The 26,155-nt window shown below is 44.3% G+C and overlaps 1 protein-coding gene across 7 annotated transcripts in view; it reads right to left on the reverse strand.

Annotated features, from left to right (window-relative positions):
- Positions 1–328: 328 nt before the first annotated feature.
- The window catches only part of Stat5b (signal transducer and activator of transcription 5B), a 58,425-nt gene continuing 32,598 nt past the window's right edge, over positions 329–26,155 (reverse strand). For 5 of the 7 annotated variants that reach the window (XM_074045756.1, XM_074045753.1, XM_074045757.1 and 2 more), the window contains exons 2-19: positions 25,843–25,980; positions 22,396–22,552; positions 20,662–20,751; positions 19,689–19,863; positions 16,433–16,563; positions 16,033–16,184; positions 15,477–15,632; positions 14,920–15,099; positions 14,502–14,589; positions 14,299–14,421; positions 13,339–13,431; positions 10,575–10,781; positions 9,329–9,423; positions 8,950–9,080; positions 7,948–8,118; positions 3,800–3,851; positions 3,376–3,480; positions 329–2,888 (exon numbers count right to left, since the gene is read on the reverse strand). In XM_074045756.1, the coding sequence (XP_073901857.1) occupies positions 2,762–2,888; positions 3,376–3,480; positions 3,800–3,851; positions 7,948–8,118; positions 8,950–9,080; positions 9,329–9,423; positions 10,575–10,781; positions 13,339–13,431; positions 14,299–14,421; positions 14,502–14,589; positions 14,920–15,099; positions 15,477–15,632; positions 16,033–16,184; positions 16,433–16,563; positions 19,689–19,863; positions 20,662–20,751; positions 22,396–22,552; positions 25,843–25,970 (2,361 nt within the window). In that variant the 5' untranslated portion in view covers positions 25,971–25,980 and the 3' untranslated portion in view covers positions 329–2,761. Of the gene's footprint in view, positions 2,889–3,375; positions 3,481–3,799; positions 3,852–7,947; positions 8,119–8,949; positions 9,081–9,328; positions 9,424–10,574; positions 10,782–13,338; positions 13,432–14,298; positions 14,422–14,501; positions 14,590–14,919; positions 15,100–15,476; positions 15,633–16,032; positions 16,185–16,432; positions 16,564–19,688; positions 19,864–20,661; positions 20,752–22,395; positions 22,553–25,842; positions 25,981–26,155 lie in introns of those variants that run through there. The other 2 variants (XM_074045759.1, XM_074045758.1) reach the window with 2 other exon arrangements.

Below are 26,155 nucleotides of genomic sequence, written 5' to 3' on the forward strand. Positions count from 1 at the left end.
TCCCCAGGGCAGGAACTCTCTCTCTTCCCACATGCAGCTCCAGGCTCTGGGGAGCCATCTAAATGCACTGAATTTGAAGTTCAGGATTTCTAACAGGAAGAGTGTGAGGAGGCTCAGAGGTGACCATCATTCTAATTTTCCAAACATTACATGAGCAGGAAGATAAGAAATGTCCCTGTCTGTCATCAAAGCTAGTGACACACCCTCTAAGGCTGTTGATTCCCAACTAGTTCCCTTTTTTCAGGGTCACACTGATGACTGGAAACTTTTCCTCATAAAAGCCACCCTCCCTCACCACGTGATGGCAGGAAATAAAAAGAGGACTTGATATTGTCCCATCAGAGGAAACCTTTATTATAACATAAAATACACAATTTTTTGACTGCCCCAAATTGTACACAATACTTTTTTCAGGTGTCTATATACTAATCTGCCTTGACACTAAAATATGTATCTGAAATAATTTCACAAAGTTTTAAAAAGAAAAAATTATAAAAAGTATACTTTCATTGTAAGTGATATCCACTTTTGAGTCTCCTCCACCCCTCATATCACACACGGAACTGAGATGCTGAGGGCTCTGTGTGTGTGTGTGTGTGTATGTGTGTGTATGTGTGTGTCTGGGAGTAGGTGAGAGGTGGGGGGGGGTGGGACTTGCCTTGCTTCTTCTTGTGGTTGCAGGAGCAGGGCAAAGAGAGAAAACAGAATGCAGAGAGTGAGTGCACCTTCCAGTCCAAAGCTTCTCCCATCTCTAGGCACAGCCTCAATAAAATTGAGGTTAGTGGGGGCAACTGGGCAGAAGCCATGCTCTTTGGCACCCTTCCTCCCCAACCTGCTGCCAACTGCAGAGTGAGCTTGGGGCTGCTCTGGACTCCCAGGCTGCTCTGCCCTCTGCGGGCCCTGAAAGTGTGTCAAGCCCCATGCCCCTGCCAGGGTTGCTGGGACAAAGAGGCAATCATTCAGATGCAGCCACTGGTAAAGCATCTGAATGACAGGCAGGGAAGGGTTCTTTAAACCTGTGTCCCCCAAGCAGTCAGGCCTTTCCCCCACATGCCCACCTTCTCGGTGGGAATTTGAATCAAATCTTGAGGGGGAAAGAAAGGGCTTAGCCTCCTCTTCCATGCAGGGGTCAGTGTGCTCCTGAGGCAGAGCCTACCACCAGGCACACAAAAATAAATCAGTGTATGAAACCAAGCCAAGGCAAACAGCAGCTTTTTAAAAAGTTACCTTCCAATAAATAATTTACGACAGGAGTATTTTCCTTTAACAGCAAAACACTGGTAAATTCAGAAGTTACTTTTGTAAAAAAAAAAAATACCTGTTTATTTACTCACATGTATAAAAATAAGTTTTCAGGCCACCCTCTTCTGGGTGTGGTCCTGCCCTTGTTCTGGAGAGGGAGTGAGGGAGGCCTTGCTGGCTGAACCCATAAGCTCACCCCCTCTTCCCACCTGCCTGCTGCTGCCCCTTCCTTCCTTTTGGTGGAACGCTACAGAGGAAACTGTGGAACAAAATCATGTGAAGGCTTTTGTTTTGTTTCTATAGTTTAACAAACTTCCTGGCAAGTGTGTTGACTGCATTTCCCAGTTACCCAAGTGATCACCTGCTGAATAAGCCAGCACCAAGTGCAGTCCACATTCCTGTCACCTCCTCCTTAAGACATGGTGTGCAATAGGGAAAGGAAAAGAGGTGACCTGGGTACAAATAACCCAGGACCTGATGCAGGAAGAGAGATATTCTATGTCAATTTTGGGTGCAAATGAGGATACAAAAAAACAAAACAAAAAACAATTTAGAAATGAAAATACCATTTGGCATTTGTAAAAAGCCACTATCAGTAACAAGCCTTTAGAAAGCCTCAGATGATGCCTCCATGGGTACAGAGGAAGGAGATGGGCAGCTGCCCTGGCAACCAGGCCATACTCAGCACTTGGGAGCCTGGCTAGGCGCACCATGCCACTCCACCCAGAGCACAGAAGACACCACATTGCATGCTCTCAGTTACGTGGCCCTCTGTTCTTTCCTGTTTTGTTAAACATGTCAGCATGTGTGTACACACATAAGAACTGAGTGGCAATTACAGCGAGATGAGGAGAGCAGAGGAGAGAAGGGAGGAGAGGAGAGGAGAGGAGAGGGAAGGGAAGGACATGGAGAGAATGTTAGGATGGGTAAGTGTTATGTAAAAAGCAACTACCCATCTGAAAATCTGTGACTTGCTTTGCCCCCATAATCTTCACATGTTGCCCCCTTCCCTATCCCTAATGCACCCATGCACAAAGGGGTGGGAAAAGGTGATCCAGGAGGACTGGCTTTGTCAAAAGGCAGTCATGTACATTTCAGAAGCAGAGACAAGGACAGTTTGTATCCACTGCCTGGCAGAGTGATGAATACTCCCCAGAAAGGAGGTGCCTTTTCCTCCCTTTGTCCTCCTACTTGAAAAGCCACATGTCAAAGTTCAGCCACCCTTAATAAACATGGCCAAGTTCCAAGGTCTGTGGAACTGACTGCCTTTTTGCACGAGGTGAAAACAAGCAGAGCCTCTGTCTGTGGTCCTGGTGCTGTGGCTACAGCCTGGACAGCCAGGGGCAGAAACACCACCATGTGCAGTGCCACCACGCACAGAGACACTAAAGTCACAGCTAGTATTAACACTTCACATTATGCGCACTGTTTCCAAAGAGAAGCGATTCATGGAATTAAAACATCCACAAGAATAATTCCTCCAGTGAGGACGAAGCTGATGGTAGAGAGGCTGGGGGGGTCATGACTGTGCGTGAGGGATCCACTGACTGTCCATGGGCCGGCCTAAGAGTTCTTCCACACGCCGTGCCACGTCCATTGTGTCTTCCAGATCAAAGTCCCCGTCGGTATCAAGGACGGAGTCAGAGCTTCAGAAGGAAAGACAAGAGATGGAGGGGTGGGGGGAAAGGGTGTCAGAGACCACCTCAAGCCCACAGGCCACCAGGTGAGTGGTCTAGGCTGCTTATCTCTATGCCTACACCCTCACAAAAAAGATGTGCCGATCTGAACACCAGGGAGGAAAGACTTTTGCTGGAGGGTTCTATAGAAAGGCAAAGACCCCAACATCCACCCTAGCTGCCCAACACTGGCTGTCCCCTCCACCCAGTCCTTATGCACAGCAAGAAAAATCTCCACTTTCAGAGAGGGGAGCAGATGTCACTTTTCCAAGCCCACTCAAAACTACCAATCTTTCTGGTTGAATCTCTCCATCCTTCAGGTCAGAGCCCAGAGCGCAGCTGAGTGGTCTCAGACTCCCAGGACCTCTGGATTCCTCTGACCACCAGCTCCCCATGGACCCAAACCGAGGCCAGGTCCCAGTTCCTCCCCATGGACCCCCATGAAAACATGACCTACTTCTGCGGGTACATGTTGTAATGGGCCTGGGGACACACAGCTGGGGAGGGGGCCTGGTCCATGTACGTGGCGCCAGCCCCAGCATCTGTAGACGCATTCACAAACCTGCAGGAGGAAGCACAGGAGAGTACCACAGAGGCTGGTGGTACTGAGTTGGGGAGGGGCTCCGGGCCAACTTGACATTGTTTTCAGGGTACAGAAGGACAAGGTGCTCCACTGGGCCCTGGGGCTCTGGCTGCAAGTGAAGGGCCCTAGGTGCTGGCCACAGTGTGACCAAGACTGTGTCCCTCCCAAGGGCTGAGTCAGGTTTCCTAGAGGATCAGGGATGCTAGGCTCAGCAGAGAGGGATGTCCAGTGTTGGGGGCAGAGCAAGAGGGGAAGAAAAAGGTGTCAGGATACCCAAAGCTGGGCCGTAGACACTTACTCAGGGACCACTTGCTTGATCTGTGGCTTCACGTATCCGTCCACTGCTTTAGCTGGCAAGGGAAGAAAGTGATGAGAATCAATGTTCTCAAATGGAATAAAAATGTAATCTCCTGTAAAAATCACATTTTTTCTCTGAAGACACAGCCACCTAATTTTATCTTAGGACATGACAAAAGCAGTTCACATTTCCATCTGTAGTTAGACCTGCTAGAGAAGCTCAACACTAAAACTGAAAATCCAGGTATTTTCCAGGTGGGCTAGGCTGTTTAAAAAAAAAATCCTTTAAATCAGGTGGGTGTCAGTGGCTCATTCCTGTAATCCTAGCTACTTGGGGAGGCTGAGATCAGGGAGATAGTGGCTTCAGATCAGTCTAGGCGAAGGAAAAAAAAGTATGCCAGATCCAATCTCAACAGGAAAAAAAAAAACTGAGTGTGGTGGCACATACCTGTCATCCCAGTGTCATAAAATAGGAGGCAAAAAGCAAAACCCTCTCTCCAAAATAGCCAGAGAAAAAAGGTGTGGCTGTAGAAAACCTACCTATCAAGGGGTGAAGACCTAAGTTCAAACCCCAGAACCATCAAAAAAAAAAAATCCTCCAACCCATAGACAATATGTACTTTCATATAAATTTAAATCAACTGTTTACCTGCATATAGTTTTAAAAAGAAAATTATCTTTTTTTTTTTTTTTTTTTTTTTTTGAGATTGTCTTGCTATGTAGCCCAGGTTGGCTTCAAACTTGTGATCCACCTGCCTCATCTTCCGGAGCACCTGTGATTACTGGCAGGTGCCATCATGGCTGGTAGAAAAGATATCTTTAAAAGTGTAGTCAAGTTGGGGGCTGGTGGCTCACGCCTGCAATGCTAGCTACTCAGGAGGCAGAGATCAGGATCGCAGTTCGAAGTCAGCCAGGCAAATAGTTCTGCGAGACCTTATCTCCAAAAAATCTTCACAGAAAAGGGCTGGTGGAGTGGCTCAAGGGTCAAGCCCTGAGTGGCCCTGAATTCAAGTCCCAGAACCGTGAAAAAAACCAAAAAAAGTGTAGTCAGAGATGCAGTAAAAGGACAAGTTTTGTTCCATATTCTGGGAGCAATATTGGGACCAGCAGAGGAGGTCAGAGGAGGACAAATCTCAAGTCATACGATGAATGTTGTAAATAGAATCCTCACCCCCGTCCCCAGGTTGTCTTGGAAGAACTGCTATCTTCATTCATTGGAGGTTTTTTAGCAGAAGGAGTACAAAACCTTACCATGGACCACACAGAAAACTCTCAGCATTAGAGAGTAAGTTTGACTTGATGATTCCCAAGGCCACTCTTTCAGCAGAGAATGATACTGTTTTTAGTACTTGCATGCTTTTCATGTCTTGTAGTTTCTGCATTGGGCAGAGGTAACTTGACTGAGGATCACTTGTCCCAGTTAGGGTTGACAAAAAAAACTGGTTGAAAAGCTTGCCCGGCTTTCTGCAGAACCCCCAAGGGAACATGATGGACTAGGGGCAAACCTCCATGTGAACTGCAGTTACCCATTTAAAAGGCTGATTATGGACATCCAGTTAGGTAGGTGGTAGGTATATGAGTGTCTGAGGTGGGTGAATAAAGTCTTGTTTCCCAAGCATGGGAGCCACTCTCAAGCATGGGAGCTAAACAGCTCTCAGTTCACAAGCCACTTCTTATCCTGGCCTACTGCTTCAAATGTCAGGAGGTACATTTTCATAATAGCTCATGCACTCTGTGGTCTACAGAGAATTTTATAGATGGGCAGAAAAGATAAAAAGAAAGGCTGTAAGAAATAGGATCTGAATCTGGGGGTGGTAGCTCCCACCTGTGGTGCCAGCTAATCTGGAGGCTGAGACTGGGAGGATCGAGGTTCAAGACTGGTCCAGGCAAAGAGTTAGTGAGACTCAATTCCAACCAACTAGCCAGGAATGATGGTTTGCCTGTCATCCCAGCTATGCAAGGAGGTCATGGGCAGGGGGGTCTTGGGTCAGCACTGGGTAAAAAAACGGGACCCTATCTGAATAACTAAAGCAAGAAAAAATGTGGCTTAAGTTGTAGAGCATCTGCCTAGCAAGTGCAAGGCCCTGACTTCAAACTCCAGTACAAACACACAAAAACGAAAGGGATAGGATCTTAAAAGTCTATATTAGTTTGTTAACAAATAGAAGTAGTGACACAGATAACACAAAATATCACATAAATCTAAACATATTTTGGCTTATTCTTCCCCTCCCCCCAGAAAAATTATCACCTTATGGCTAGAACATGGAATGCAAAAGATAGACTCTAGGCTGGGGGTATAGCTCAGGGGAGAGCACATGCTTAGAATACACAAATCTGCAAAGAAAATAGGTTTATAGATTGGAATTCTATAGAAATTACAAGTCTTTGTACTCCAGCAAAACAACACTTAAGTATTCAAAGCATGATAAAATATTTGTTATATATAATAAAGGATTAGTATATTTCATATACAAAATAACTTTAAAGGAAAAATGAGCTAGAAACATAAATATGCACTTCAAAGAAAAAACTATATATGGAAAATGATAGGGTAGATAAAACATATAGGCTCTGGAGCTAGACTGAGGTCACATCCTGGCTTGGCTACTTCTTAGCTGTGTGACATGTGGCAAATGATTTTAACGTCTCTGTGCCTCAGTTTACTTATCTGTAAAATGGGGGTGATAACTGTATTTACTTCATAGAGCTATTCTGAGGATTAAATAAGATACTATATGAAAAGATCCTGGCACACAGTAAGCATTCAGTAAATGTTAGATGTTATTACTTCATTATATTTATTATTTTCATCATCATATGGAAAGATGTTTGAGTTACCTAGAATCAAAGAAATGTAAGTAAGGCCCATAAGATACCATTCTTATGCCAAGAAGACTGGCAGACATGAAGTAGATGATTGGTTGGCTAGTGGGGGGTGTGGAGGAGTGAAAATGGATTCTACTTTCTGAAGGGCAATTCTGGAAAGATGTGCCCAAAAGCTTAAAAAGTATATACCTTTGGAAACCAATTATGTTTTAGGAATTTATCTTAAGGAAACCATTGAACAAGATACATGTACAGGGTTACATAAACCAAAACCAAAAAATGCAATTAATTAAATCTTAAGTATCATCACTATGCTACAGTATGGAATCACCATATAATGGAATTCTGTGTAATCATTTATGTATGTTAGAAGATTGCATTATTGCCCTATAACTCTGCCTTTTGTATATTTTTAAGTTGAGGGGAAAACCAGGGCACAAAAGATTATGTACAGTTGATCCAAATCCAAACCTTTCACCCTGGCCTCCACGGCTGAGGTCTGCTGACCTCTTGTTTGCAAGCTCCAGTTCCCCACTCTGGTAAGGTTCTTCAGATGCACCAAGCTCACCCTCCTCAGGACTGTGCTTGTTCTGTGGGCCTACGGTGTTTTTTCTCTGGCTCTTTGTATGCCAGCTTCCTTACTTTGTTCAGTATCTTCAAATGTCTCTTCCTCAGAAACCTCCCACCACTCTCACTGAATGGTGCCCTGCCCCCTTCCTGTCACTTCTCCATCTCTTTACCTTGCTTTATTTTTCTTTGGAGCATCCATTCACTAAATGAACACACATTATTACTTGCTTATCGTCTTCTTTCTCTGACTAAATTGTAGGTTCCATATGAGACGTACACAAGAAACACCTGGAGCCGGAATGAAGGAAGAACACACCCTTATGCCAACATGTCTGCAGAGGCTAATCTCTAGGTGGGAGCTGCATGGTGTCTGCTTTCTTTCTTATGCTTTTATGTGTTTCCTGAAAATTTTACAACAAGTACGGAACACATCTAGGTTCAGAAAACAAAACCATCTCTGTTTTGAAAAACAAAATTTTACCTTTCTAATTTTGCTTGATCTAAGCTTGTGTTAAAAGCAAATTGTTCCCTCTGATTTGGTATTTGGGACTAGTGGCCGATGGATTTTTCTATATAAATGATGAAGACGGCACTGGGCTTATATCTGCTCTGGATACTGGTCAAGTATCAGTGACCAACACTAATTGTCTGGGTTTCATGAAAGACACACACACAGACACATGCACACAAACAAACAAAAGACCCAAGCAAGGTCACAACAAAATCAAATCAGAATGCGAACATTGTTACCAGTGGCAGGCTCGCATGGAACTGGTGTGTAATATTTGGAGTACACTTCATCTTTTGGTCGATCAGGAAACACGTATATAAGGTAACTCAAGTCCCCCAAACGGTCAGCCAGGGACCGGATGGAGAAGTCTCTGGTGGTAAAAGGCATCAGATTCCAAAACATCCTTTCCTCTAGATCAATAAACAGAATAATCACATTCTAACCATGATTTCTGAACACAGAATCTTAAAACCTAAATATAACACAAATTGAAGCTCTCAATTAAAATTTCTCCAACAGAGATCTTCATTTAAAAATAACCACGGGTTATAGATAAAGTACTTTTTTAAAAGTCATGGGTTGATAAGCATCAGTCTTCCCTAGAGACAAAAATGATCTTGTGTTGGTTCAAGTTCCCTTCTAGAAGAAACAGTTCTTATTGACCCCAATCCCTGATTCTCTATTTAAGGGAGCATCTCATAGCCAGAGAAAGTGTAAGAGCTATTAAAAGCTATTAAAATCTTCATGTCACATACAAAAAAATGAGCAAGCTACTCTATTTTATTATGGGGGCCAGAGGAAAGAACTGACATTCTTGGGTGGAAACGGTCAATGGCAATATCCTTCCATTAATTAGGAAATGGGAATGACTGAAATAGTGCATTATGACTATCCCGAGGACTCCAAATCATCAAAGTAATTCTCCACTGAAATAAGCTCCAGGTTGAGTACTAATGAGAGAAACATTTCAAAAAGGAAGTGGCTGAGATTCTGTAGACTGCAGTATTACATGATTATATTTTTCCCAAAATTAGTAACTGTGTTTCCCATAATAAACTTGCTCACAGGCTGCTGTAAATTATGAGCAGCTGTGCCGTGGTGATATGTTTGTGTTTCCCGTAGTTAGTACTGGCCCTGACAAATAACAAGTACTCAATAAATTGTTCAAGTAGTGCTGTAACAAAAGCAGCTAACTTTGGACACAAAGCCAAGCTGTATCTTCAACAGGGAGGGGCACTCACGAGAATCAAACTTCCAGGCAATGGTGATGCCGCCGATCTCCGAGTCACTGAATCTCAGCAGGAAGGTACCATCTGGCTTATTAATGAGTAGGTCATGGGCTTGTTGCTTGTTCACAAAACCCAAAATGGCCCTGGATGACAAAGGCCAAAGGAGCAGAAGCAAAGGGTGACATTAATGCCAGAAGGAACATCTTTGTACTCTATGGTCTTAAGAAGTGACAATTTTAGCCAGTGTTGTGCTGGGAACCTGTAGTCCCAGCTACTTGGGAGGCTGAGGCAGAAGGAACACTTAAGCCCAGGACTTTGAGGCCAGTCTGGGAAACACAGTGCTCCTCCCCCCTCCACACCATCTTAAAAAAAGAAAAGTGATGATTCTCACCCATCATTCCAATGAGGCTTAAGATGTTTTTTTAATACTTCCATCACACCGTCAAACCACTGCCAGAAAGTGTAATTCCGTCCTGGCAAATTCTCCTGGTTGGAGATACAATGAACATGAGAAAGCAAGAGTGACAGTTGAAATATTGCCTGCATAGACTTTAACTGGAAAAACTAAGTGAAAAACAAACATCTCTGCTGCCAGAAGCATGCGAGTGTGCCTACAAGCCTACTACATGGTCCGATGACCCAAAAGACAGACCACGGAGGAAAAGACGGAAGCAAGGGAAAAGGCCAAGTGCTATTATCAACACTTAGTAGACTTCTGCTACAACTCTCCCACCTGGATCTGGCCTGACTGGATCCTGGCTATTTTTTGATGTGTGGCCTGTGACCAGCAGCATCAGTATTACTTGGAAGATTCTGAGAAATGCACAATTTCCAAGCCCATCTCAGACTTGCTGAATCACAGCCTGCATTTTAACAAGATGCCAGGTCTGTAAATCTGACTTGGATTAGATCAAGGCTACAGAGATAGTGATAGCACACAGATATTTCCAAGTTATCAGTTACCTGGTCCTACTTGAAAGCAGGGGCTTTACTGTCATGGCAAAGATAGACCCTTGAGACCTCTTGCTTCCCCACCACACCTCCTCTGACTGCCAGCAAGCCTGCCAGCCAACTTGTTAACACAAAGCATTCAGAAGACTCAGACTGTGAGCTCTCTGCATTAGGAACATTTAAAACACTGGGGATGGGGGTGTAAGAAAAGAAACAAGTTTAATTGAAAATTAAAGATCTGATATGTGACATCTGAATTACCAGATGCTAGAGGGTATGTCTCCTTCATTTGTATCCCCTTCTGCAGGTTGAGGGTCCTATGGGAGCCCGGTCTGGGATTACACGTCAGGAAACATCAGAGTTGTGGGACAATGCCATAGGATCCTGCTCATTCTAAAGCTTTATTTCTCATGAGTCACATTCATGTGGGTTTGCTCTACTTCCTTCATCAAGGAACAAAAGGCATTATCTGCACAGAAGGTCCAGCTTGCTTAAATTATGAAAATATATTGTTTTTCTACATGAGACCTGGATAGCACAAGTTGTCCATCTACTCAGAAGCTTCTATTACTTTTGGTACATTTTATTAGAGAAATGAAGAAAGTGGGCCAAGGGCAGGGAGACTTAGGAAGGCAAACAGTTTGGAAGGACTGACTTAAACAGCAGCTGGTAGCTGGGTTGCTCACCCTGTTGAACTGGGACCAGGACACAGACATGGTGCTGTAGTCCTCGAGGTGGGTACTATTGCTGTTGAACAGTTTCTGCGCCAGGAACACAAGGTTCTCTTTGGTCAGGCCCCGGGTGCTCTGCACTTCGGCCTTGAATTTCATGTTGAGTGCTTCACACAGCTGTGGCCACAGCACTTTGTCAGGCACAGCAAATGGCACCCTGCCCTGAGAGGGAGAGAAGCCAGAATCTTATGCGAAAACAGTTGCATGACTGATTCCCTTAAGCCGCAAAAGAAAAACAACAGTGGCTGCAAGTAGTTATAAACATTTGTCTTGCCAAGCCCCGGGACAGTCAAATTTTCTGGGGGTATGTGGTTCTGAGAGAGGCAGAAGGTTTTACTTCACCTTGTTCACTCACAACTGGAAGGTAACCTTATGCTAGCTATGCTGTTTTGTAAATGAGCTGCTGACCCTGTAGTCCAGCTCTGGGTTCTAATACCATCAAAACAAAACCTCACCAAGGCCTGACCCTTATAGCCTAAACTTACTGGAAATTTAGAAACTGATAAAAGTAGTTGTATGGGTACACAGTGAGAGCACATGCACACACATGTGTACACAGGCATGCATACACATGTATGTCCCCAAGGGTAATACTTGTCCTTGACACATTCTGCCAAGGACTCCAGCTCCAAGTGAAGCAACTTGGCATGGAAGAGTGGACATTTCAGCTTGCCATCTTTATTGAGAAATAGGTTAGAATATGAACCGTTCAATAAGTTGCTTTTCATTCCATCCAACCAGTTGATCAGTAGGTGTACAAAGGTACGATTAGACAGAAGGATAAATTCTGGGGTTCTATTGTATAGCAGAGTGACTATATTAACAATACTGCATTGCATATTTCAAAAGAGCTAGAAGAGAGGATTTTCATTGTTCTCACCATAAGGAAATGATAAATGTTTGAGGTGATGGATATGCTAATTAGCCTGATTTGATCACTACACAATATATACATACATGTATCAAAAAATTACACTGTAAAACAAAACAAAAATTACATCACATCCCATAAATGTGTACAATTATCATGTGCCAATTAAAAATTTAAAAAGGAATTCTTCATTTTCTTTTATGGCTGCTAAATATTCTATAGTAGGGAAGAACAATAACATATTTTGCCAGATTCCCATAGATTTGTTTATTAAAAACAATGTGCAATGTATTTATATCATTCGATGCATATACAAATACATGTGTGAATTCTCACAACAATATAGCACTTTTAGAATAGCACAATATTTCCTAGTCATTAACATAACTAGAAATGTGAAAACTGCTCATTATTAGTATCTGCACATCGCAGAACCAGTCAAGGTTACACAGAGATCTGTGGGCAGCAGGGAAGGAGATCAGCGCTGTGGCTATCTGATCCAGGAAGCTTAGCTAGACAGGAGGGAGCGAGACATTTCTATAGGAGCCTAAATTCAGGGCTTGCTGCACAGGCATGGCAGAATCCCATGAAAATCTTGCCTTGATAATAAACGATCATCCTCTAAAGAGAACAGCCAAGACTCTTCATATTAGTCTTTAGAGAAAGGCATACTTCAATGTCCCAAACAATGATAATCCCTTTACTGTACTTTTATGGCCTGATTTCTACTGGAAATATGCAACGCACAGACAGACCTCTGCCTGCAGAAGCATTTTGAAAATGCTCATTAAGCAGCACCCTAGTGACATTCAGGAGCACAAACTTACAAAATTCTATTAGTTCCTTTATTTGTTAATTTTAATTTTTTGGCAATACTGGGGGTTGAACTCAGGGCTTTGCACTTGCTAAGCAGTTTCTCTATCACTTGCCACACCTCAACGTCCCCGAACCCTTCCTTTAGATAAAGCATTTATTCTTAGTGAAAGACGTGGGATAAATCACAGAATCTGGAACCTAGAAAAGACACCAAATGTCATCCTCATCTACTGGGAAGAAGGTGACACAAGCCAACCTGTCAGCTAAAGCAACCTCTACAAGGAACCTAACAGCCTCAAGCCCCTTTAGGGTTTCCCCTCAAGAATTTTTTTTTCTTTTTTTTTTTTTTTTTTTTTTTTGGTGACACTAGGGGTTTGACTTCAGCCTTATGCTTGCTAGGCAGGCACTCTACCACTTAAGCCATGCCCCTAGCCCTTTTTTGTTTTTGCTATTTTTCAGATAAGGTCTCGCTTTTTGCCTGGGGCTGGTCTTGGACCAGGGTACTCCTACCAATACCTCTATCATGGTGAAACACCATGCCAGGCTTGTTTATTGAGATAAGAGTCTTGCTAACTTTTTTGCCTGGGATGGCCTTGAGCTATGATCTTCCTGATCTCTGCCTCCTTAGTAGCTGGGATTACAAGAGTGTACACCTGGCCCTTCAAGAATTCAAAATCATATTTACTGAGTATCATTGGTGTGACAAGCATTTTCTCTGTTTCTCTGTTTAAACCTTCTGACAATGTCGTTGGTGTCTTTATGCCTGTGTTGCAGGCACTCAGTAGAAAAGTCAAGTTCAGAAAAGCAAAATGAACTTCCTGTGGTTACAATGAGGTGGCAGAGCTTGAATTCAAACCCCGCCTAACATCAAGCCCATGCTCTTTCCACATTTTTTATTCTGCCTCCCTAAGGAAAATGGTACCTTTTCTATGCTTTTTTGTTGGGGTGGGGGGTGAACTGTTATAACACATGGAAAAGTCATGACTCCAGTATCGAGATCTCAAGACCCACCGGCCCAAGGAATCGACTCACAGGCTCTGCAAAAGCATTGTCCCAGAGGACGGTGGCTGTCGCATTGTTGTCCTGGCTGCCGTGAACAATCACCACTACTGGGAGCGACAGGGTCTAAAAAACATCAGAGAAGGACTGAGCACACACAGCTTCAAGTTCCTCCCCTGTACTCTTTCTTCCTGACGATCACGACACTTTTGCTCAAGTTTCAGTTAAGTAGCACTCTCAAAAATAAAATGTGAATGGCTCCAAGAATAATATGACATTTCATACTGACATGATCTTGGAAATTTTAGATATTTTATTAATTATTATTATTGTCATATTATTATTAATTTGGTGGTACTGGGGTTTGAGCTCAAGGACTTGCACTTCCTAGGCAAGCATTCTACCTCTTGTGCCAGGCCTCTACTCATGTTACTGTTATTTTTGAGACAGGATCTCATTTTGTATACCAGGCTGGCCTTGATCTCACTAAGAAACCCAGGCTGGCCTGGCACTCTTGATCCTCCTGCTTCAGTCTCCTGAGTGCTAGGATTACAGGCATACACCACCACACTCAGCTGAAGTTTTAGGTAATCAAGAGGCTACTTTTTTTTCCTGAAGGATAGAGTAAGTTTCTCAAAGTTACAGAGAGAATAAGAGAAGAAAGAGTAAGGAGACATTTCTGGATAAATCAACACAGAAGAAATCTTTAAAATATACTACAACGTTTTCTTAAATTCACACTGAGTAACATTTCCTATGGTTCATTTTTTACAATCTTTCCAGCTATTTCAGTTTGTTATATTATGTTCATGTCTTAAGAGAAAATAGGATATAATAGCTCTTCTGTTTATCAATCGTCAAAAAGAAGATACTATGTGATTACAACAAATCTTTGTGAAATAAAGTAAACACACACATAAACACAAAGACACATACTGAACACACACACACTTATACAGAGACACAAACACAATGGCTGTGAATGGGTTTTACCTTGACTTGGAAAACCAGCTCATTGCCACCAACACTGAATTGTGATTCAAACAGGATTGTGAATTTTTCTTCTGTCACTGACTCTGCTCCACGGCGGTCAGACCTCTTAATTCGTTTCAAGGACTGCAAAGGAGGAGCCATAAGAAGATGAAGCCCTCAAACACAGGGTGGAGAATTCATTCTTCCTCTTCTCCCATTCTTACCATGTTTCTGAAGTGGGCGCTGAGGGTGCCTGTGGCCTGGTGGTACTCCATGACGCAGCAATTGTTCAAGATCTCTCCACTGTAATCACTGCAAACCAGAGACAGACCTGCTGCAAATCCCAGTACACAGTGGTAGAGAACATATTTGGGGTAGGGGGAAATAGAGAAAGCTGCTAAAAACATAGGCCACTGAGAGAAAATGTTAACTAGAAAAATAACGCACACAAGTAATTTTCTTGAACATATTCCTACAAAATGAAACTATACTATTTTCATAAAAGAACCTACTTATATCTATTCTCTGATCTAGAAAAGGCCAGAAGGGACAACAAGGATCTGTCATAGGAGGCAGAATGACAATCTTCCATCACAGGCACCCAGGACAGCAGCAAGGAGTGAGAGGCTATGGAACGCTTACTTGCGGGTGTTCTCGTTCTTGAGCAGGGACTTGGCCTGCTGCTCACTGATGATGGTCGCCTTCACCTGGGGTGGGTTCATGTGCACATTCAGCTTCCCTCCCACCAGCAGGCGCACGGTGGCTGCGAACTTGGTCTGGGTCTTCAGGACCTGAGGGGGCTGCTTCTCGATGATGAAGGTGCTGCAGGGGACACAAGTGACCAGACAGATGACCAGATGCTGGCTCCAGGGAAAGGGTTGTGGGACCGATTGGGAGGGAAGCTCTTCCCACAGGGCTCAAGGAAGACCATGGCCTAGCCTCTGTTCCTGGGGAGGCCACTGACACTCGGGGAAGAGGGTAGGAGGGAGGCTGGGTACAAGGACATCTGCAGTGTCTCCATCAGACACTGGGTCAAGGCAGCCCCAAGTAGCCAGAGCAACTGGAGATGCAGTGGCAGGGTGTGGGGCACAGGGCAGGACTTAAGGGAGCTCCTGGTCTGCATGGAACCTGGGCCTCCCACATGCCCACCCACAGAAGCCTTTCTGCCCTGCTGAGCCTGGCTGAGAGGCAGCAGTCACCTGGTCACCAGGGCTGAGATGATGTCTGTGATGGTGGCATTGACCTCAGCCAGCATCTCCTCCACAGGGCCAGGGATGGGCAGCTGCTGGCAGAGGTGCTCAGCCCTGCGGATCTGCTGCCGGTTCTGCCAGATGATCTCAGCCAGCTTCTCACACCTGCAAGATGCCCAACGCCCACATGGGGACAATGGTTTCTCTCCTAATCCAGGCCAGATGTGGGAGACCCCATAGCACAGCTCCACCCTAGCAGCAACGCCCACCCAGGAAGGTGAACCCTTTTGCCAGTGTCCTATCCACAGGGTCAGTGCAGAGCTCTTGTCTCCAGAAGTAGAGGACACACAGGAGGAATGGCTCAGGATTGACCCCGCACACCTGAGCCTGCCCCATTCCCCAACACAACTTCATCCCTGGGGGAAGGTGACAATGTCCAGGAACAGGACACTGGTTAGATGAGAGTGGTCACAGAGAGCGGGAGCCTGCTACTTAGGCCATCACGGGAGCAGAAGAGGCAGCTGGCACCACCACCTGAGACCCCACCCACTGGGCGCCCCCTTACCAGGACTGCAGCACGTCCAGGCTGCCCTCGGGGGGGCCCCCATTCCCAGCCAGCTGCTGCCGTCGCTTCCATTGGATCAGCTCATCATCCAGGATGATGGTCTGCTGCTTCCGCAGCAGCTGCAGGGTCTTCTGGTGCTTCTCGGCCAGTTCCTGTGGGAAGGGACCGAGGAACTGCTGGGCTCCCAGAGAACAACCCCGCGGACCTTGCCTAGAGCCCAGGGAGCAGCCCAGGTCCAGGCAGCTCCTTCCTCTCCCACCTGCTCTGCCTCACGGGCACCCCAGGAGAGTTGGGCATGCCTCCTGTTCTCCCGGGTGCTGCCTCTGTTTCTCTTTCTGGTCCTCAGACATGCAGGCCATGGGGCTCCCTGTGGGAGCACAGGGCCACAGGATCCACTCACCACACGGTACTGCTGCAGAGTCTGTGCCTCACGTTGCAGCCAGGCCTCCAGGGACACCTGCTTCTGCTGCAGGGCTGTCTCCCGGCTCAGGCGCTCCTGGGGGTTCAGCTGGGCCAGCTGGGCAAACTGAGCTAGAGGAGGGGAGAGGACACCGACCACTGTCATCTTCCTGCATCCAGCAGAAAGCCTGAGAATGTGCACCTACCTGTTCTGGAGTGAGACCCTCAGGGTTGGTCACCCATCAATATAGCAAGTTGGGGTTCCTACCAGTCACAGCACCCAAAGATGAAGGGGCTCAGTCAGAATGCTCAGTCCGAATGTTCTGCTTGCTGGCCTCCTGACTGAGCCTCCCCTGTCAGTGGTGGGAGCAGGTGTTCAGAAGTGAGGCTGAGGAGGATCCTAACCTGGCCTCTTTCACCTGACCCACACAGCCAGAGGCCTGGCCCTCCTGCTCAGACTTGAGTCCAGACTGTCCAGGTACAAGTGTGCTGAGTTCACTAGCTGGGTGAACTCAGGCAAATCACCGTCTTTCTGGTGCCTCAGTTTCCCCACATGTAAAATGAGAGAATCCTGGCACCTGCTCAGTGGGTTACTATAGAGGTTGAATAAATGGTAATACAGAAAATGCTCAAGGAACTGCCTGGCACATGTAAGTAGATTTTATGTAGATTCATCCTTACTGGTTGGTAGGTGATAGAATGGAAATGAAATGGTGACAGACAAGCAGCTGCTCAGCTCCATCCCTCACATGGGGAGCTGGGAGGCCCCTGCTCCACCTGCTTTCTCTCCTCCCCTAAGCACAGAGCATAGAGTGAATTTTGTTGGATCTGGAAGGTGCCTGACACTGTGATCGGGGGATGGAGAGAGAGACAGAAGGCAGAGAGTGTGTCGAAGGGCTCCTGGGCACACAATACAGTTGGTTCCCTTAAGGCTGGGGGTGGGGATGTGGCTTCTCCCACACCAGCTCTTAGGAAGAAAGGATACAAGAAACACTGGGCATCAAAGACCCAACTTAGAAGTCAAACATTTCTAGTTACAGCCAACTGTCCACCCTCCCCTGCTTCCAAATTCTTCCTCCCCCAGATAAAAGTGTCCTGAGCACCAGGATTCTCACGCCCTTCCAACAACCCTCTGAACAGCGCAGCACCCTCGCTCAGCTAAGTCAAGACAACGTGTGCATGGCACGTGTGGGCTGAGTTCCTGGCTGGCCTCTGAGTGCCATGTCACACTGACCCCGTCCTTGCCCTAGTGAACAAGAAGCTGAGCGGACAAAAGCAATGCTAGACAGCCAGGAAAAGCCCAGAGCTAGAACTCAGAAATACAGCTCATATCTCACTGCAGGACACTGAGCGGCAAGAGTACCGTCCAGGCTCAGAATACAGCAGGGCATTCTGCCGGGTCCTCCCCTGGGAATCCTGCAGGCCCACAGGGAGAGTTGGTGATCCCACTTTAGTGGGACTTCCCAGAAGCCATCTGCAGGTGCTTCTGGGAAGGAGGCCAGGGGGATCTGAGGGAATGGCTTTGTTCCACTGCACCAACAGATCAACGCTTTGCTACACTTTGTTTGTATTGTTTACAGTGATGGGGATGAAACCCATGGCCTCATGCGTGTAAGGCTAGCACTCTACCACTGAGTGGTATCTTCAGCTCTAGTCTGTGTTTGTAACACTGAGTTGGATAAAGAAGACAGAACTGACAGCCCATACATGATGGGTGTAAATCCCAAACAGAGTCCAAACTTAAACCTGTACACAGGCAACAGGAACCCGAATCCAGGGTCATAAACTCTTTCAACAGACAAAGGATTTAGTTAGCAACTGTAGTTGAAATTGCCTGTTCCCCCAGCAAGAGGGACTGTCCTTTTTCTAGGTCAGTCTGGAGTCAGTTGGATTCAGATGGAGGAAGATATGCTAGAATCATCCTCCAACATTTACTCAACATCTATGACATGTCAGTCTTTGTGCTGCCTTAGGGTAGATACAAAAGATAGTTTCCTCTCAAAGTCTGGGAAGGCAGGGAATCAATATATAATGTGAATATAGTTCTGTTTTGGAGCTTCCACACATGCTCTTAGAGGAGACACACTGCACATGCATGGCCAGGCTGGTGAATCAAGGCTCCTCTGAGATTTTGGGCTGGGTATGCAAGTAGGGAAAAGAAACTGTTAAAACTCAAAACTTGCAGCTGGGCACAGTAGCTCAAAGCCTATAATCCTAGAAAATTGAGAAGTAGAGATCAGAGGCTCATGATTCAAGACTCTTGGCAAAACTTCACGAGGCTCCCATCTAAACCAATGGTTGGGTACAGGGGTGCCTGCCTATCATCCTCAGCTATGTGGGAAAGTACAAATAGGAGATCTTGGTCTAAGTTCACGTGGGCATAGAGCAAGACCCTATGTCACAAATAGTCAAAGCAAAAAAGGGCTGGTGGAATGACTCAAATGTGCCTGCCTAGCAAGTGGAAGGCCCTGAGTTCATTCCCCTCAGTAAGAAAAAAACTCCTCAACCTGCCAACTTCCTACAGGGCCAAGAGGGGGCGCTAGTGGAAATACATAGCTTCATGATGGATTCTGAAGTTTGCCTCAAAAAGCAAGCAGTTGTATACCAGACTCGGGAGGTTTGTTTATAAGGCCTTACTGTGGTGCATGAGTGTACACAGTCACAGGAAATTCTCTCTGAAAAACTGCACAGAACATTAAACAGGTGCCACCAAGAACACAGACCCTTGGTCCTTATACTGTCCTTTCATTAGAAAGATTTAAAGAAAAAATACTTTTTTTCCCCTTTTTGCAGTGCTGGGAATCAAACCCAGGCCCCACATATGCTAGAACAAGTGCTCTACCACTTACCCATGCCCTCAGCCCCTAAACATATGATTTTATATTTTCCTATTTATCACTTCAGTAAGTGTGCATTTGTAATATGCTTACTATATACAAAATATTATGCCTGGTACTGTTTACTTTGACTGTGAGTACCTTCCCAAAAGGGGAAATGTCTTCCCCACCCAGTCAGCCGCTGCTCCTAGGTACAGAAAACCTGAGCAAGACCCCATGATCTCCAAGGGCATGTGCAACATATTCTCTCCTTCCTAAGCCTCTGGTGCCAGCACTGTCTTCAATGCCAACGGTCTTTTGCTAAATGTACAGGCTCAGAATGGAGCACAGTCTCTCTTCCAGCCCAACAGGAGTAGTCTTGAGTTCGCACTCTCATCCTCAGGACACAAACACTCCCTCATCCTCATTGCCTGGCCTCACCTTGAATCCTCAGGCTTTCCTGGTACTGGATGATGAAGTACTCTTGGGTCTGCTGCAGCTTCTTTAGCTCGTTCTCTGTGTCCTGTGTGACCAGTCGCAGCTCCTCAAAGGTCTGGTTGATCTGTAGGTGCTTCTGGGACATGGCGTCAGCAAGACTTCCCACTGGAGAGTTGCCCTGGGGATGAATCAGGAGAAGATTCAGGGAAGTGGAGATGGGAGGAAGCCTTCAGATTTAATCCCCAGGAAGAGCCAATGCCAGGTCCTACTTTGGGCTAAGACCCCAAAAGCTAAGTTTTGGTCAGAAGGAATGGCAAACATTATCTCTCTGGGATGGAATGGGAAAAGAGGATATGACAGAATAACCTAATAACAGAAATTTCTATTTCAAATCCAGCCTCCATTAGAGTATCCCTAACAGAGCTCACCCAATTTTCTTTGGAGAGACTATACTTCAGCATGCCAAAGGTGTCACCTGGCTTCTCCTACTAATGATGATGACTCTCATTCCACATTTATTCACTGACCCAATACTACGGACCATGCTCATGCTGAGGACACATGGGCAACAAATCAACTGTGTACTCACTCAAGACCTTCTTGTGACAAAGTAATTTGCTTCTACTATGGAAGAAGCTAAAACTCTCAAGGCACCTGAGGACCCTCAAATGAAGTTATGGGGGAGGTATACACAAGACCACTGTGGAGTCAGTCATTTAAGTGACCTGGGCCAGAGGGTGTAAAAGGAAGCCTCTCCTGAGGGTGAACGAAAATTTGCTCACAAATGATTCAGTTGGTGTTAAATTATTTTGTTCTTGTTCACATTATTTTGTGGTTGCAATCTCATCTAGGTTTAAAATCCATTAAGATAAAAATCTTAATAGGTGCATACTGAGTCACCTTGACAAAGCTGGGTCCAAAAGAGGTGGGTAAGGAAGGGCTCCCCATGTCCTCTCCCCACAACAGGGCCACTCACGTTGTTGGCTTCTCGGACCAGCCTCTGTTCATTGTACAGAATGTGCCGGATGCAACGGACCAGCTCCATAGGACAGCGGTCGTACGTGTTCTGAAAGAATGTAACAGCAGAGGTCACTTTGTTCTACTCCACACTATGGGGCACAACCCTCTCTCAGGACAGGGAGCATTCATGATGGAAATGAGAGGATAAAATCATGGGTAGTGCTACTCCTCCAATACCAATGGGAACCAGAAAGTACACTGTAGAAAACCCAATTACAGTGAAAGGATAAGGATATTTTATTTCTTGCATCTTAATGTGCCTAACAGAATACAGAAACATTCTTAGAAACAGGATAAGTAAGTTTTTAAGAGGCAGATGAGAAACAGAACACCAAAAATTTCTTGACTGGGGAATCAAAATTACTATCAGTTAGCAAAGAATGGATGCCGTATGTCTTTGGATATGATACCCTGAGAAAGATATGTCACTATTTAGAATTCTGACCAGAGATGTGCGAAGTGAATCTAATTATGAGGTAGCATAAAACAAACTCCAAATGAAGAACATTTTATCTTTAAAAGTTAAGGGGGTAAACTGGGCATAGTGGCACGTGTCTGTAGGCCCAGCTATTTGGAAGGCTAAGGCAGGATGACATGAGCCCAGGCATCTGATAGATTTTTTTTTTTGTGTGTGGTACTGGGGTTTGAACTCAGAGCTTCATGCTTGCTAGGCAGGTGCTCTTACCACTTGAGCCACTCTGCCAGCCCTGAACCCAGGCATCTGAGGCCAGCCTGAGCAACCCAACAAGATCACATCTCAAAAAAAAGGAAGGAAGGGAGAAAGGGGGATGTAGAGGAGAGAAGAGGGGGATGGAGAGGAGAAGAGAGGATAGGATAGGAGAGGAGAGGAGAGGAGAGAGGAGACAGAGAAAAACAAAGAAACAAAGGGGTAAGTGGAGTATTTTAAAATATCAATGCCAAAGACAAAGCAAGGTTGCAAAATGGTGCCAGAATGCAAAATGATTCCAGATTAAGAGAGATTAAAGAGACATGACAACTAGATGCAATATGTGATCTTAGACTGCCAGAGGGAAAAGCACTAAAGGACACTTTTGAGTCAGTTGACAAAATGGACATATAGACAGAAGATTAAGTAATAGTATTTTATCAATGTTAAATTTACTAAGGTTGATAAGTGCGTTACAATCATGTAAGAGAAGATTATATTCTCAGAAAATGCACATTGAACTACTTAGGCTAAAGGGACATGATGTACACAACTTATTCTCTGAGGAAAGGAAGGTGGCAGGGAGGAAAGAGGAAGAGAGAGAAGAATATAGTTGAGCAAATGTTAACAACAGGTAAACTGGAGCACATGTGGGGATTCTTTGTATCATATGTTTTTGAGACAGGGTCTCACAAAGAAGCCCAGGCTGAACTTGAACTCACAATCCTCCTGCCTTAGTTTCCTGAGTGCTGGCATTACAGGTCTGCAGTGTCATGCCCAGCTTGGGGTTCTTTGTGTTGTTCTTGCAAATTTCTATAAATTTGCAATTATTTTCAAATTAAAGTTTTAATAAAAAAAGCTACGACCACAAAACCAAACAACCAGAACCTTACTCATGTTACACATAACTCAACAATGCCGGGTTAAAGGAGAGAATGAACCACGGTCTCAGAAGTACTAAATGAAGGAAGAAGCCCTCCTAGAGAAGAGGAGGATTAAGTGCGACCCAGTGTTCACACCCACCTGGAGCTGCGTGGCGTAGTGCCCCAGCTTGATCTTCAGCAGAAACCCATCTTCCCCCACCTGGTGCTCTGCCTTCTTCTGCAGCTCCTGTACCAGGCCCTCCAGGAGCTGGGTAGCTTTAATGTTCTCCTGTGGATTATCAAGATCTATTGAGTCCCTAGGGGAAAAAAATTACATAATCTGTATACATACACGCACATGAGCCTGTACAAATGCAGCCTCTACACATCATATTCTTTGTGTGTGTGTGTGTGTGTGTGTGTGTGTGTGTGTGTGTGTGTGTGTGTGTGTGTGTGTGTGTGTGTTTGATGCCGGGGATCAAACCCAGGGCCTCATGCACACCAGGTAAGCACTCTAACTATACCCCCAGCCCCATAGTGATTTCTTTTTCACTATTTTCTTTTCTCCAAGACAGGGTCTCACCATGCAGTCCAGGCTGGTCTGGAATTCACAATCCTGCTTCTACCTCCCAAATGGTATGTAGGTGTAGTACATGCTTTCTTTTTCTTTTTTCTTTTTTTGTGGTACTAGGGCTTGAACTCAGGGCCTTCACCTTGTGTCACTCCACCAGCCCTATTTTTGTGAAGGGTTTTTTGAGATAGGGTTTCACAGAACTATTTGTCCAGGCTGGCTTGGAACTACGATAGTCCTGATCTCTGCCTCCTGAGTAGCTAGGATTACAGGTGTGACCCACCAGTGCCGGTCTAGTACATGCTTTCTAACACTCACTGCAAATGTTTAGAAACAGCACAACACAAATTGACTGTCTATATTACTCTATTCATAATCTTCTAATTACCCTAGTTGGACTACACATATATTTTCATTTCTTCGATTTCTTTTTTCAAATAACATACTCTCCCTTTCCTTTCTTCTATTGACTGGCTCTGATGCTATCGCTCCCAGAAAGGAATGTGCTTTGTGTACTCTGAAGGAAATAAGGACCCTGATAGTTTTCTATTTATAGTCACTTGTCAAGGGCATAAAGGGGGCACAAGGTCAAGACTGTTCTATATGTCTTTTCCAGCCTCAACCAGTTCCATGCCTGTATTGCTAGTTTCACATGGATTATTTTGTAAGTACAGACAGGTGAAGCAATAGTTACTGCTCTTTCTAAGGAACCCTGAAAATGAAACATCAAGGCAGAAGACGCCTACTAGTATTTACACAGGTGAGACATTTATATTATTAGTTGTAGATCTGGGACTTGGAGTCAAAGCTAACTTTCCCATTGAACAAGAGAAATCAGTCTACAGAGTTAGCTATTTAACTGGTGACAGGGGTTGGATCATCTTCCCTATTTTTCTTTTGTTTTTCTTTCTTTCTTCCTACAACTTTGGCAACAATTGCTACTGGGCAATACTAAATTACTTAGCATGCTGAAGAAATCAAACAGCTGTCAGACTGAAATAACATCCAATTACTGCTGACTAAGTCTAGAGCCAAACAACAGATCTAGCAGTAGCTAAAAGGCTCAGTCAGCACCAAATCTCTGAAGCTAGTTAGCAACTAATTTTCCTACAGGGGTACAAACAGGTGTACCAGAATACTGGAGACTATACGTTACCAAAGAGTATACCCAAACTGCACTTGGAGAAGGCAGTGAAGAAAGCCAAATTTTAAATATGTACATTCTTATGTATTAACTAAAAGCCTGGAAGGGTCGAGGAGCAGCTTTACACCTCTACCTGACTGAGGTACAAATTAGATTCCTTGTCTGGGAACCCACTCTTGAGAGGATCCAGTCTCTGAGCAGAATTCATAGAAGTCTGGCTCTTAATTTGGAAACTCAATTCCTGGTGAAAAGAGACTTGCATAGACAGCTTCAACATGAATAAAATCTTTATCATCTTAAGAAAACCAAACTACATAAAATATTTCCTTATTATCAACACAAGTCTTTTAACATCCATTCATGAAGTAAGAAGACAACATGGAAAAGCTGCTAAACGAAGTCTGTTAGTTTTAGGCACAGGATCTCACCATGTTGACCATGTTGTCAAATTCCTGTGCTCAAGTGATCCTCCCGCCTCAGCCTCTTTTGTAGCTGGAACTACAAGCACATGCCACAAGGACAACTAAATAAATGTGGTTTTTGTTTGTTTGCTTGTTTTTTGTATGATGCTGGGGACCCAAACCCAGGGCCTTGTACATGTTGGGCAAATGCTCTACTACTAAGCTAAATCCCCAGTCACTAAATAAAGTTTTAAGTCAAAAGAAACCTCCTACCAATGTTTTTTGAAATCCTCCAAATCACTAAAACTGAACAGGGAATGGAAAAGCACTAAACAAGGTATACTTGATACACTCATTTTGTTTTTTGTTTTTTTCCCTCTCACTTAATTACATGAAACTGCGATTTTTTTAATTGCTTAGAAAATTGCCTTCCTTTGGCTGAACAGAAATCTGCTAACAAGCAATTGTAATTATTCCAAAGAAATATCACTGACAGGTATACAGTCCTTTTCCAACAGTAGCACCAAGCCTGGCTTCTCCTGAGGGTGATTAGAAGACCCCTGGCCACCATGATGGAAGCCAATTGTATCTAATGAATGTGTCAGATTGATTGACAGACTGGAACCAACTAGCAGGTTCCCAGGTCCACAGCAGAGCAGAGTACAACCTACTGTTGAGGTATAATAATGTCATTTAAAACACTGTTGGACTGGGGGTATATAGCTCAGTGGCAGAGTGCCTGCCTAGCATGCATGAAGCCCTGGGTTTGATCCACAGTACTACCAGAAAAAAAAAAAAGAAAAAGAAAAAAGTTGTGTTGTCAGTTGATTGTTTCTTACCAGTTCTAAAAGAATTTTAAGATAATTCCTCCCTATCCCAAGTAAGTATTCATTAACTTGGTAAAAAAAAAAGATTAAAAACACTTGTTAAATCCATGATTGAAATGTAATTATTGGTAACATTTTGATGTGTTTTTGGTTTTTATATGTACATATAAAATACATATAAGTTAAAAAAACACCAATGTCTCCACTGTTATATTATTTAATTTAGTTTATAAAATGTAAATTTATTGATTTAATGTAAAATTTTATGTAGTAAATTATAATTAAATTACATGCCTATTCATACATTATTTGTCCCACTGAACAGTAAATTCTGTGGGGACAAGGGCTTTCATTTATTCAAATGAACTCATTCCCTCCAACAGTATTTGCTTGGCACCCTACAGGCACTGAAAATATACCTGTTGACTGCTGTTCATTGGCAGCTATATACCAATACTTTTAGCCAGCATTTACTATTAAAGGGACACATTCTGTTTTAACAATCCCAAGAATTAGTTCATCGTCCTAAATGTAACACGGAGTTAAATACCTTCTCCTAGATTGTGTAAAACACACAACTTTTCAGGTCTTCATTATATGTCTTTCTAATCAAATTCCAGTACTCTTTTGCTTCACAAAAGACGTAAAAACTTTGTGCACCTACCAGGCTTGGCTTTCAATCCACTGGGATAAATAATGCCGCACCTCAATGGGGAAATGTTGGCCATACAAGGCTTGCATCTGATGAAGGGCGTCTCCCTGGAGCTGCTGAGCTTGGATCCACATAGCCATGGTTCACAATCTGTTAAACAATTATAGTTTGAATGTCTTTTTTTTTTAACTTCCCCTCTTTAAACCTGCTAGAGTAAATATTCACACAGTTTAAAAGTAAATGCTTTAGTCCTTTTGGTAGACTAAAGATTGGCATTCTTGAGGAGCATTTTAGCTTTAATATGCTTTCAAAATGCAGACGCTCA

The sequence above is a fragment of the Castor canadensis genome, chromosome 11 (assembly GCF_047511655.1).
Source record: "Castor canadensis chromosome 11, mCasCan1.hap1v2, whole genome shotgun sequence".
Classification (NCBI taxonomy): domain Eukaryota; kingdom Metazoa; phylum Chordata; class Mammalia; order Rodentia; family Castoridae; genus Castor; species Castor canadensis.